At 34.8% G+C, this 14,411-nt stretch overlaps 2 protein-coding genes and 1 pseudogene across 2 annotated transcripts; 2 read left to right on the top strand and 1 right to left on the bottom strand.

Moving 5' to 3' along the window:
* Positions 1-1,391: 1,391 nt before the first annotated feature.
* Positions 1,392-2,241, top strand: LOC120184175 (F-box protein At2g26160-like). The gene is made up of 2 exons (XM_039188705.1): positions 1,392-1,743; positions 1,805-2,241. Exons 1-2 carry the CDS (start codon positions 1,392-1,394, stop codon positions 2,239-2,241), a joined length of 789 nt encoding a protein of 262 aa, XP_039044636.1.
* Positions 2,242-3,406: 1,165 nt separating this feature from the next.
* On the top strand, positions 3,407-6,121 carry LOC120184032 (annotated as a pseudogene).
* Positions 6,122-6,407: 286 nt separating this feature from the next.
* Positions 6,408-7,369, bottom strand: LOC120184067 (chromosome transmission fidelity protein 8 homolog). The gene is made up of 3 exons (XM_039188633.1): positions 7,152-7,369; positions 6,852-7,071; positions 6,408-6,544 (listed from the first exon to the last, which is right to left on the bottom strand). The coding sequence occupies exons 1-3, from the start codon at positions 7,299-7,301 to the stop codon at positions 6,492-6,494; spliced, it is 423 nt and encodes a 140-aa protein (XP_039044564.1). The 5' UTR covers positions 7,302-7,369; the 3' UTR covers positions 6,408-6,491.
* Between the last annotated feature and the right edge of the window lie 7,042 nt (positions 7,370-14,411).

Below are 14,411 nucleotides of genomic sequence, written 5' to 3'. Positions count from 1 at the left end.
ACGGGACATTAAATAATTATATGGTTGAGTTAGAATATTTATACAACTTGATAATAATTTTTTTATAGAAATACAAAACGTGGTTCATATAATATTTGGACATTTATCATTGGATGTTTTAAATTTTTTTCTTAATGATTTATATAGGGACAACGTACAATTTTATTTAGAAAATGAAATAAGAAGTTGTATTAGAAATTTAAGGGTATAAAACTAAACTATTAATAAAAATATAAATAAAATTTACGGGTATTAGAAATTTTATTTTCAGGTATTTTTAGACATAGAAAACCAAATTTCTGAATAATAAAAAATGATTTATATCTCGATAAAATAAATTAAGTATCCAAAATAATTAAGTTAGATCACAAGCATTTGAATCGATTTATTTATTTATTTATTTTACAGTTCATATAATTTAAAAAATTCAGACATGGAAGCAATATTTTCCTACCCAAAGATCACAACCGTGCTTTGCGAATCTCGTATATAAAAAAATTCTAATACATATAATTTAAAATTAAATAAAAATATTAAATAAACTCTTCCGTTGATATTAGTGTTAATTAGTATTCCTACAACAACAACAACAACAACAAAACTCTATTCTCATATGCAATGAGGTAAGGAGAGGTAGGGTAGTAGGCTGCTCCCAACACATGATAATCTCAATTATCGTCTCTTCATAAATACATATTTTATTAAAAACTATGAAAATTTTAATAAAAAAAAGTCTCTAATTTTATTTTTTTATTTAATCAAATATTTAATAATTAAAACAATATAAAAGGATTGAGGTTTCTTAAATAACAAGTAACTTGATTTCCAAGTTTAGTCTTCGCGTGTGTGTGTATAAAATAGGGATTTTCTCTTCTCATAGTCGGTGAAAGTACCACAAGCTAAGAGAAACCCGATGGAAGTACCACAATCTAAGATGAACCCTATCAAAAGAAGAAGAATCGATTCATCGCCATTAACATCAAGCTTCTTTGACCTAGTTTCCACCGATATATTGCGTTCTATCATCAACAAGTTGAGTTTCAAAGATGTTGTTCAAGCCAAAGATATGTGTTCTTCATGGAACTTAGTCGGAGAAGATTCGATTTCCAGGATGCCATGGCTTATGCTTCCTTCGAAGGAAGAAGTTGAAGAAGGAGATGTTGCTGATGCCGGAAACAACGGCCACAATGGGTTTTTGAATCTCGGTGAGAATAAGGTATATAGCTTGAAAACGACACCAAAGGAGTTTAGGGAAAGTTGCTGCTTCGGTTCATCACATGGATGATTGATTTTCTTGGAACAGAAGGCTATCCGGCCCGTTTCTATTCCACCCATTCAAGCAAGTTAAGATACAACTCCCTTCGGTGGATCGTCTTCTAGGTTTGAAAAAGATGGAAAGAAAAATGAATGGCTCCTATGGACTTGATTATTTCGAGGATAGTAAGCAGAAACATTGGGGATTTTGGTCCACGCGGTGTAGGAAACAAGAAGTACGAGTACGTTTTATTCAGAAAGCAATCCTGACAGGAAAACCAGATTCCAACAATGGAAACCATGGTCTTGTTCTATTGTACAACGACGGTGAAGGGATTGCATATTACGGACGTGCCGGGGACAATTTTTGGACTGTTCTCGATATTAGCCATGCACCTTACGATGACATAATCTGCCATGAAAACAATCTCTTTGCATTGGGAGACTATAACAGTATTGAAGTATGGGACTTGCAACAAGGCAGCGGCTGTATAGTTAAAAAGTCCGATATTCGTTATTCCGATTCCCGACAATTTACTTGCGGAAGAAGATTTCTTAAGTGATCTTTGCAGCAGGAGGTTTTACTTGGTCCAATCGCGTGGGGATCTTCTGTTGGTAGTGAGGTTCATTGCGGATGATGGGGATCGTGAAACTGATTACCGTATAATTTTGTTCCATGTTTACAAGCTGGATTACCATGGAAGAAAATGGGTGGAGATCGAATGTTTAGGCGATCGAGCTCTGTTTCTCGGAGGAAATCAATCGGTTTTGGTCTTGACTCGCTCTTTTCCCGACTGCGAGAAGAACTCGATTTACTTCACCGACGATAGCCGGGAGCGAGTGGAAGATGATTTCTTCTACGGTGGACATGATATGGGCATATGTAACTTGAAATACAAAAGTTTTAAGTCAATCTATGAGTTTTCTTCACACCATATTGAGCCACCACCTTGTTGGATCGTCCCACCCGCCATGCTTGAACCTTAGCAAGCTTGGCTGCAGCTATTTTAACCCCCACCTGAAGTGTTCATTTTTTGTCGTGAAGCCAACAGCTTATTGTTAATGTAAATATATTTTTATTCTATTTCTGATTTTATTATTCAATTTCCTCTCTTCTTTCCTGTTTCTTGATGTCGCTGCAATGCTATTGATAGAATAATAAGCCATATTAGCAAACAAGCATGCAAATATTAATGGAGTACTAGAAATTGTAATGAATTCAAAATACAAATATTACCTATCCGATATAAATTAGTTGAATTAAAATTATTTGAGCAGATAAATTTTTTGATGTTTTGATCTACTTTTGTTTAAGGTATATACAAGAGATCAAATTGTTAATATTTATGATTGAAATATTTTTTTTCAAATTGATGACTAAAATAAGATACTAAGAAAATAATGTTAGGAGGTTATTTTGTTCCAGCAGAAACTGGGACCAAATTAATGCTAGATGGATATGGGAAAACACTCGGAATAGGTGTGAGAAGGTTTGCTGGCACTGCCTGGTGTGGTTCTTTGGTCACATCCCAAAACTCTCACTGATTTCTTGGATGGCAATCTTGGATAGATTGCCAACAAAGGACAGACTTTCTAGGTTTGGTATTATAATGGATGGAAGCTGTGGTCTGTGTAGCTTTGGGCTTGAATCCCGTGATCATCTATTCTCTTACTGTGTTTTTGCAAGGGAAGTTTGGACTGCTATCCTTCTTGCTTGTGGTCTTACTCGAGCACCTCTTAGCTGGAGTGACTCTATTCACTGGCTGCTGCTCAACCTTAAGGGCAAATCTCTACTGGTGCACATCCTAAAGCTGGCTTGGACTAGGTTTATTTACTACATATGGGAGGAACGAAACCACAGACAATTTAGAGGTTCGCATCGTTCGGTTGGATCTGTTGTCAGTAGTATTAAAGAATCTGTTAGAATAAAATTGTATAGAAGTCATATAGATGCTATTAATAGGAAAATATATATAGATTGGGGTTTGGTGTAATGTCTTTGTGATTACGTTTTGTAGCAGTTTGTGCTGCCTTCTTTTTGGATGAATGAATTTTACTTATCCAAAAAAAATACTAAGAAAAAATGTGACCTTAGGTGTAGTTTACCCAAATATTAAAGGTTAGTCACCGTGGGAACCGAAAAGAAAAGAAAATGGCAAAAGAATACAGAAAAGTGGATTTCGTTAGAAATTAATAGCAGAAGCTCTTAATTTATTTGTTTATTCAGTTATTTTTACGGGACTCAACGGCACGAGTAAGCAGAATCCTGCAATTAAATTGCACTGAAAGTAAGGATTTCTTCTCGTGTTTCTTTCCAAATTCTAATTGTTTTTTGTGTTATTTGTTTGGATCTAAGCTTTCAGGCGTTTGTTTTCACTTTCGATCTGGCAGTTGATTGATTTATTTTTAAGCTTTTGAAGCTGTTAGTCTGGACTTATTTTTTCCCTTTTTGTTCTTTGAGATGATATCTCTGCCTTATCTTTTCACTGCTCGATTGGATCCAGTTGATTCATCGTTGTTGTCTAGTTTGATTTCCTTAAAGATTGAAATTCAATATTTTAAGTGATCGATTCGTGATTTATGGAGAATTTTGTTTGTTTATTTGAGTAAATTTGGCTGTTAATGTTTTGGTATGAAACAGTTGATGGATGTTTGCATTTGAGATGTTAGATTGGCTGTAGGAAAAGCTGAAAAAGAAGCAAATGTTGTTTTATTGTAAATGTTTTGGAAGTTTGTATATGTTTATAAGAATTGTTGCTGAAATAACTTGAGCAATGAAAACTAGGAGTTCAAGCAATGTTTAGAGGACATGACTAGGCCGAGTTATTTGCATATTTAACTCAGTCTCTTTGGTTTTTAAGTTAGCTCCCTTGTTGGCTTGCTTCTATTTCCAGGAATCTGGAATTGAGACTGTAAATGATGAGAGTTGGTGATATTCATTTTTAATGGTGAAGGTTGGAAGGAGCAAGTGATTTATTCGATTGAACAAGACAGAGATGTTCTCACTCTTTTATGGACTTTGGAAGTACATATTTAGTAAGACAGAGTTTCATGTACTGATTCTTGGAATCGACAAGTCTGGGAAAACAGTGATTACCCCGAACTCATTTCTAGGGTTTTAATAACTGTCATAGGTTTCATTTACATTGAAAAGTTTGCCAAAAGTTTCGTGCTGATCCTTTTTGTTATTTCTGAATTAGGCTTTGTTGGAGAAATTGAAAACCCTATACTCAAATTTGGAAGGCTTACCACCTGATCGGATTGTTCCGACTGTGGGATTTAACATTGGTCGAGTCGAAGTTTTAAACACAACTTGTGTTCTGGGACCTGGGAGGCCAGGTGAGTGGAATGCATATATAAAATAACACAATAGAATCTTCATTAATTATTTCATTTGTTATTGAATGCATTATGCATATATAACTCATGCTTTTATGAATGCTACTTCTGAGTTTCATCCAGTCAAAATCTTTCGGTGTTTCGCTTCAATGTATGTAGTAGAACTTTCTCGACTTTTATTGAAATGTATATAATGGAGATAGGCTAGAAATATAATGTTCAGTGTTTGATGCCAAAGCTTGGCATTTTCTTTTATATTCTATATATATTGTGTCAGGCATGATTCAATATCCAAAACAAGCTCAGTATGTGACAAAGTTATCCTCTTTCCTATATCTCCCCCAGCCTGGCCTTCGCTCAATTTGGGAGAAATACTATGAAGAGGCACATGCTTTGGTATTCATAATTGATGCTGCCTGCCCTTCTCGTTTCGAAGATTCAAAATCTGCACTTGGTAAGTAATATCTAATTGTTTAATAATATTGGGTTTCTTCTGGTATAAGGTATTGACTACAGTTTTGTGATTGGCGTATATGATAGTTTACTCATATTTTTGCTTTTTTATCCAGAGAAAGTTCTTATACACGAGGATCTGCAGGGAGCCCCTCTCTTGATATTAGCAAACAAGCAGGTATCTATAGTCCTTATATAAATCGCCAAAATACTAGCTATTTGTGCCAAAAGTTGGCTATGGAAATTCTTTCATTTTCTCTTTAAAGCTTCTATGAAACATACTTGTTTTTATCGTATATGTCTCTTTATTATCCTATAATTATGTCTGCATTTATTGCTGTATCGTGGCATTTTGGACTAGGAAATATTTGGTTCATTTGAATCTTAGTATGCGCTTGGTTGAGTAGAAAAATGGAAGAATGGATAGAGGGTAGGAAAGAGAGAAGAAATTTAATTGAGCATGCTTTGTAAGAAATAGAAATGAGAGCAAAGAAAACAGAAAGATGGTTATTTTCCTTCTTATTTACAAATCGTTCCAAGTTGTATGAAACAACGTGGTCAAGATTTTATCCCTAATCATTTGAATTCTTTTAACATCTGTAATTTAATGTAGGATCTCTCCGAAGCTGTCACAGCTGAAGAACTCGCGCGATATCTCAATCTTAAGAAATTGGATGAGAGGGTTTACATGTTTGAGGCTGTTTCTGCTTTTAATGGGTAAGTTTGAGCTCCCTGCCTGGATACAGCACAAATCTTTCACTCCACTTACATTTTAGATGTAAACATTAAGTTTTTCTTATAACTGCAGGACGGGAATCAAAGAAGGTGTGGAGTGGTTAGTGGAGGTAATGGAAAGAAGCAAGAGAACTGAAATGTTGAGAAATCGTGCAGGTGTGGACGGTCCGACTTATAGCTTTATATCAGGTTAAAATTACCCTGCTTTTGTAGCTTCTGTAAATAATTTATGGGTTCACATTAGATTCCAAATCCCCATTAAAGGTTGATATTGCAAGTCGATAACGTTGAAATGACTTATCCAATTCATCAACTAATTTAGATCGAGTATTATAGAAAACTATTATAAGGGCAGTTTTTACAACTCGGTTTATTTCGTTCACAAAGCAATAAGCATATTTTTGAACTATTGTCATTGTTTAAGAAAATGTAATGCCTCTTTGGTAGTATTGTTGTTCTCTCATAGAATTCAAAGAGTAAATAAATTCAAGATCATTCCTTGGAAGCATCATTTCTAGACAAAAAAACACCATTAACTGGACAAGTAAATTACAACCAACATGGATCAAAGTGGCAAAACGCACAGCATTTGGAAACATAGAAGCACCAAGGTCCATATTTCAACCTACTTGAATACATTCCAATATCACAACATTTGGAATTCTCAGTCTAAACTGCTTTAATTGTTCAAAAACTACTGTTAATGGATTTCATACTGATTGCTTTCGTGTCACAGCATCCGCACCAATAGCCTTTTCTTTAACTGTAAAAAAATCACACAGTGATCAATTACTTTTGTTTAAATGATCATTTTAATCATTAATTTTTAATAGTTATAAAACATCATTAAATTTATCAAATATTTATAAAACATCATTAAAGTAATAATTCAATCATATTGTATAATTTTCGAAAGTTTAATCAATTATTTAATCAATTATGATATACTTCATCCCCCCAAAAAAATTAATGCTTTATTAGGTTCTTTTTCATGGCTTTTGCTTCCACCGTGACTGTAAGCCGTGGAAAGGCTTAAAAGTTCTGAGAAATCAAGTTGGAAAAAGCTTTACCAGAAATGAGGGCCTTAGGCCTAGTCTTGAACAAAATCTTGTGGCGAATAACCCCGACAACGTCGAGCTCCGTACTCGATGAAGAAGCACCGTCATGGCCGCCGCCGTCACTCCGATCAACGTCCACGCACTTGATTTTCTTCAGCACCACTATGGGTTTCTTCAGCGCAACTTTCGACCCTATTAGTTCATGATACCCAATTGTAAATGTGTAATTCTCCTGCAGAATATTTAACAAAAAGGGGTTCGTAATTAGTACAATTACTGTAATAATTTACAGCAAAAACAGCAAAAAAAAACCTGGGAAGATGGGCGACAAAGCTGTCCGATCTGGAGATTTTGGAGAGAATCTTGGAAAGAAGGCAGCAATTCAACCACGCCTTGCAATTCGATTATTGCCCATTCTGGGCATTTCTCTGCTCCACAGCTACACTTCACCTGGATCTGCATTTTCTTTTTAATGAAGTAAAAAATGATTGAATTTCTCTCTGTGCGAGAAAAATGGAGAACATTTACCTGCGGAACTTTCAATTTATTATGTGGGGGAATTGGCGGCAACTAGCAACGTAGATTGGCGCGGGATGGTTTTATTATGTATTTAACGGGTAAAATTCCTTTTAGGTCACTTTTATTTCCGAGATCGGGTTAAATTGGTCACTCTCAACAAAAATAGAGACAACTCAGTCCCTATTATTTTCAAAAGTGAATGGTTAAGAACAATAATTACAAACTGATTGTTATTTTTTCAATTTTACATAATATTAAATGACATAATAGTAATTAACAGAAAACATTAGCATTAAGATTTGGTGTTTTCAATTGTGCACTTTTGATATTGATAGGATTATATTGCTCCGCTTCTTTTAAGGGACCTGTAATAATCATTTTTTAGAAAAATAATTAAATATTATTTAAAAATAATAATTATGACTTTTATTTGAAAATTGGTTAATTTTGGATTAATTTGGATGAAATTGGATAGGAATCTCCATCGACCTTTGAGTCAGGTAGGCTGAATACCTAAAAAGTCTTTTAAAATAATTTTAAGAAAAAAATCGTTTTTTAAGACAAAAAATGTTATGTGTTTACCAAAAATCTAATTTAACGGGTTTATGAGTCGGTTACGCATGGGGAAGGCTTAGCACCCCCACAGCACCCAAAATTGGTATTGTGTCGCTTACACGTTGTCGTAATTGTGGATATCATAAATCAAATATAAATTTAAAATATGATTCGTTTATTGAATATTGATTAATTTGTTTCGAATTGTTTATACTGTTAGGGAAAATTCTTTAACTCGAAAAGAAATCTCAAAATTAGCAATCCTATGTTGGGAAAGTTATCTCGCCTATTTCTTATCAGTAAAAAAATATTCCCTCCTCATTGATTATAAAAAAAACACGAATCAAATATAAATGGAAAATCGACATTTGCATAAAATAACATAAATTGCCATTTAGAAACATGCATTGCAACATTTGAATTAAAGCCGATTAATTAGCATGGAAAATAACTTCAATTTATTTCAAGCTCTTATTTCGTTCGAACATCGTATCGAATTGCAACACTTCGATCAAGTGATACTTTCTACGCCCCGTTCAACAAATACAACTCTTGAAAATGTTTGAATTAATTAATAAAATATTTAATCGAATATAAAAAAAAATTAGCTGACCATATTCCCATATGTAATGGGGTAAGGGGAAAAATTGGTTGACCTTATTCCCATATGTAATTGGGTAAGGGGGAGGTAGGATAATAGGCTGCCCCCAACGCCAGGTTGAGAACAGCTTCCGTGGGAGACCTCCGGCAGTCAGAATTATGAATTGCCCACTGTGGGACTCGATCCCACGACCACAAGGTTAAGAGTATTGCGAGATCACTTAATATGAATTTAATATACAAGGATAATCAATATTCAAATATACAAAAATTATGGAATACCAAGTAAATATAGTTACATGTAATATAATAATAAACATAAAAATGAATAAATAAAATATCACTTAAACGATTCAGAATACTAATAAAAAATAAAAATAAAGTAACTTAATAAGATGCTTAAATAAAAAAGGACAAAGGAATAAAGTGTTAAAAATCTTGAGCAAAATGAACTCACATAAAAATCCAGGATCCAAAATATAAACTAAGTATTTATTCCTTATAATAAAGCTTAAGGACTAAAACCTAAGTCTAACAAATTCAGGAACCTATTCATAAACATTAATAAATTTACTAACACAACCAAAGACCTAAATGAACTAAATCAATAATCAATAGGCAAAACATAACATTAAACCAAACAAATATTACAGAGCATGTGAAGACTAAAATGAAAATATTATAAATTTAGGGCTTGATGTAAAACATCATCATAAATATCAACATACAGATTAGGACGAAATGCAACAAGAAATAAACATGAAGTCCAAATAAAAAGGACATGAAAATCCATTAATAGCTAAAACAAACCTTACATATGTCTAGGGACTTAAAATGCTATTGTACCTTAAAAATTAAAAAACACGGGTGAGATTTGAAAACAATAGGGACCTAAATAGATATTAAACCAAAAATACATAACATGCATCAAAAATGGGTAAACTTAGGGGGACCTAAGTGTAATTTCCCCTAAAATTTTCTATAAATATCAACCTTTTCCCTTTTTTTTAAACAATTTTTATTTCTTTTTTTTTAAATTTTAGAGAGTGAGGGTTTGACCTCTCTCTAGAATTTCGACGGGTTGCCGTCGGTCGTCGCGCCGCTGGTGGTCGTTGACCACTAAATTTCACAAAAAGGTTTGCCTTGACCTCCTCATCCCCGATCTGACCTCCATTTCGTGAGAATCGACACCGCTTGTCGCAAAAAGGTCAAAAATCGTTCGACTTTCCTCTTTCCGGTCTGCCGCCGTCCGATCGACCTGATTTTTCAATATATTGTTCGTGGTGGTGTACTTTACCTTCTCACTGTCCGAATTCACGAACAGATTCCTCTAACGCCGTGAGCATCGCCGGCCGAACAGTAATATTCCTTTCACTCTTTTGTTTGTATTTTTTCGGTTTATTGGGCATTCGTTCAAAATTATAAAAAATGCATAAATATATATATATATATATATATATATATATGTATATATAGTTTGATATTGATAAAAAAATGAGAGAAAAAAACTTGTTGCTTCATTGCTCGAAAAAAAGTTGGGAAAGAACCTTTATTACACTCTATTTTTCGAACCCAAAGGCCTCTCCCATTACATTGTTTTCGAAAAACCTGACCCCTACCGTTGTTATTGGAAAATAAACCTAAAAGGGGAACCCCTTTTACATTGTTTTAACCCCATTTTTATCCGATTTCCATTAGGCATTAGTTGAAAAAAAAATTTTGACTTTTTGGTATTGGTGATGAGATGATGGCTGTGTTGCAGGGGATGGGCTGCTGGCAGGGCAGGGTGGTGGCGTGTTCAGTTGGTGGTGTGTTGCTGCTTCACGTGGGCATGGCAGGGTAGTTGGTGGCCAACCGAGTTGAAGGAGTCTAACCGGGTCAACTGGATAGGCTTGTATCTGGGTCGGCCTGTAAAATTTGTAATTAAATTTGATTAATAATAATAATAATAATAATAAAATATTTTTGTAGACCCGAAAAAAAACGGGTGTCTACAGCTGCCCTTCTTTACACATTCTTGTGTTAACAAGAATAGGGCAAAGACGAAAAAGACAACCAATTTTTGTCCAGTTCTATTTTTTTGGTTTTGGAAACTTGATATGTTTGTTGTTGGGGATGACACTGCTCATACGTAATGAAGAGTTTTGGTCGTCTAAGGGTGACACGTCTCCTACGCGATGAGGAGATCTGGTCAGGGGATGACATGGTTCCTACGCGATGAGGATGACATGCCATCTTTAGGGAGGGTGATAACACGGTTCCTACGCGATAAGGATGACTGATTATCTAGGGGTGAAACGGCTCCTAAGTGATGAGAAGGTCTGGTCAGGGGATGACACAGTTCCTACGTGATGAGGATGACATGCCATCTTTAGGGATGATAACATTGTTCCTACGTGATGAGGACGACTGTTTATCTAGGGGTGACACGACTCCTACGTGGTGAGGAGGTCTGGTCGGGGGATGGCATGGTTCATACGTGAAAAAGACGATAATCCATCTTGTTGAAAACATTTTGATGTTTCAATATAACAAATTAAATTAAAAGAATTTTAATTTTGAAAATGATTTTTCTAAGCATATTCGATATATTAAATCGAATATCAAAATATTACTCAAAGTATTTCAAAGTTCATTTTAAATCCTTACTCAAGTGTAAAATTAAGTTTTAATCTTAAAAATAATTTCAAAACGATTTTACAAAATATTTCGAACCATTTCAAAGCCAAAAATTCCAGATTGCTCAGAGGGAACCGATTCCCCCCCAAGGGGGTACCGATTCCCCCTGAATGGTTTGGCTCCGAGAATTCCAATATGCTCGGAGGTAACCGATTCCCCCCACTGTTCAACGATCGAAATATTTGAATTTTACACTTAGGGAACCGATTACCCATCAGGGGTACCGATTCCCCCCACGCTCCAAGCAGAAATATTTATTGTTTTCACACTTAAACGGCTACAATAACTTCATTAATGATCCCCAACGTTCAGAAGTGATTCAAGGTGTATTTAAGCAAGCTTAAAAGCCATTGATCAACAACAAGAAATATCAAGCAACTAGAATCAAGAGAGAATCAAAGAGAAAGCATCAAACCTCAAGTTTGAGCATTTCAAGCCTATTTTTCATTCAATATTTATTTTGCTTTCAAAAACACTTATTGTGCTCAATCGTATTTATTCTTGAGTGTTCTTTCTTTGTTCTAGAATTGTGCAAACATATTTGCCTTGTGAGGTTTTTCTTGTAAGTTTGCAAATTTGTAATCTTCTCTTTGAGAAAAGAGTGTTCTCAAGAATTGGGATATATTCTTGAGGGAGTTGTAAGGTTATCTCTTTGGCCTTAAAAGAAAGAACAAATTAGTGAATTTGTTGGAAAATCCTTAGTGTGGATAGCTAAGGTAGTGGACGTAGACTTTGGTTGATAAAGTCGAACCACTCTAAATCACTGTGCAATTACTTTCAATTTTCTGCAAAAGCTTCCACAAATTTTTTAATTGCCAATTTACCCCCCTCTTGGTCGATTCCGTAGATCGATTAACTCAACAATTGGCATCAGAGCCTAACTCATTTGAAGGTTTAATCGCCTCTTGAGTCGATTCGGGAAGAGTTACATCGATAATCAAAGTCATCAATGGCCTCTACTTTAAACTTCGACTCCGTTCTCGATTCGATGCCCGTCAACAAGCATCCTTTCTTTAATGGGGCTAACTATGCCTATTGGAAAAATAGGATGATGTACTTCATTCAAGCAAGTGACATGGGAGTATGGAATGTCGTAGAAGAATGATACATCAAGCCTCTCACTCATCCAAGATTGTGGAGTGAGGAAGAGACAAAAATGTTCCAGCTCAACTCCAAAGCCATCCATATCATATTTTGTGCTCTTGGACCAGATAAATATGGAAGAGTTTCATCTTGTACAACCGCCAAAGAAATATGGGACAAACTTCAAGTCACTCATGAAGGTACCGATGAGGTAAAGAAATCTAAAATTAGTATTCTAACGTATAGCTATGAAAATTTCAGGATGAAACCAAATGAAGATATCAAAGCTATGACGGATAGATTCTCAACGATTGTTAATGGTCTCAAATCATATGGAGAGATCATTTCAAATGAAAAGCTTGTGAGGAAGTTAGTTTACTCCCTTCCAAAATCATGGCAATCAAAGAAGACGGCAATCATCGAGTCTAAGGACCTAACGTCCTTAACTCTTGAAGAGCTAATCGATTCACTCCTCACTCATGAAATGATGCTTGAAGATGAGGTGGACCTCGATAAGATTGAAGAGACACCAAAGAAGAATGAGAAGAAGAAAAATATTGGAGTTACTCTCAAATCCACAAAAGGTGAGAGTGATTCGGATGAAGATGACGAGGAAATGGCATTGTTTGCCAAACGGTTTAGAAAAATGATGAGACCTTACCGAGGAAGAAAATTCAAACGAAATGAAGGCCTCAAAAATGAACCAAAAGAGAAGGACCCAATCATTTGGTATGAATGCAAAAAGCCGAGGCATGTAAAATATGATTGCCCACAATTGAAGAGAAAGGGTCAATCAAAGAATAAGCACAAGGCTCATGTGGCTACATGGAGCGATGAAGAAGGTTCCGATGAAGAGGAACAAGAAGTAGTAAACTTGTGCTTGATGGCATTCGGGGAAGATTCTAAGGTAACCTCTAACTCATCTGATTTTGATGATTTATCCTATGATGAGTTATTAGAGGAATATAATGGGTTGGCTTCGGATTATGAGAAATTGTTTTAAAATATAAAAATGATATTTCAAAATTGAAAAATGAAAATAAACTCATATCCAAAACCAACAACGATCTTGAAAGTAAAATCAAAGATTTGCAAATCAAACTAGAAGAGTTTGAAAAGAAAATTTTGGATTTGCAAAATTTACTTTCAAAGGTCAATGATGATCATCAAAAGAAAATTGATGATCTTAAAGCTTCTTTTGATAAAGTTGAAACAAAACGTTTTGAAAATGGAGAAAATTCAAAATCCAGCTTTGTTAGAAAAAGTTTTAAAAACTACAATCATAGAGGTCCCCAAAGAGCCTCTAATGGATATCCTACACAAATGGATACCTAAGGGGACTAGGATTTTGAAAACTAATGAATATGGACCCAAAAGAATTTGGGCACCAAAAATAAAAAATTAATCTATGTTTGTAGAAAAATGAGCATTGCTACAAGGCACGTGAAACAAATCTAAATTCATGGTACCTTGATAGTGGATGCTCGAGACACATGACCGGGGACAAAAACCAGTTCATAGAGCTTAACGCCAAAAATGGAGGAGAAATGACTTTTGGTGATGATTCAAAAGGTCACATTGAAGGTATAGGTACAATAGGTAATACCTCTTCCATACAAATTAAAAATGTGTTATATGTGAATGGATTAAATCATAATATCTTGAGTATTAGTCAATTATGTGATAAGGGATTCAATGTCATATTTGAAACTAATGGTTGTAAAGTCATTTGACATTGCATCTAATAGGATTATGCTTGTTGGTCATAGAATAAGAAACATATACATGGTGCATTTAGACTCTATAGAAATGACTAATTTATGCCTAGTTGCAAAAGATGAGCATGATAGTTGGTTATGGCATAGGAGACTAGGACATGCTAGCATGAGTCTTTTGCAACGGTTAGTTCGAGGGCTGCCTAAACTAAAATTTGATAATGATAAAATCTATGATGCTTGTGCTAAAGGAAAACAAAAGCGAGTTTCTTTTAAATCCATTAATGATGTGTCAACTAGTAGAGTATTACAATTGATCCATATAGATCTTTTTGGGCCAACTAGGACTACTAGCTTGGGTGGAAAACAATATGCATTTGCCTTGGTAGATGACTATTCTAGATATACTTGGGTTCTATTC

This window comes from Hibiscus syriacus, unplaced genomic scaffold, assembly GCF_006381635.1.
Source record: "Hibiscus syriacus cultivar Baekdansim isolate YM2019G1 unplaced genomic scaffold, ASM638163v2 tig00112857_pilon, whole genome shotgun sequence".
In the NCBI taxonomy this organism is placed as follows: domain Eukaryota; kingdom Viridiplantae; phylum Streptophyta; class Magnoliopsida; order Malvales; family Malvaceae; genus Hibiscus; species Hibiscus syriacus.
The sequence above is the reverse complement of the archived record's forward strand: the minus strand, read 5'-3'. Positions and strand labels throughout refer to the sequence as shown.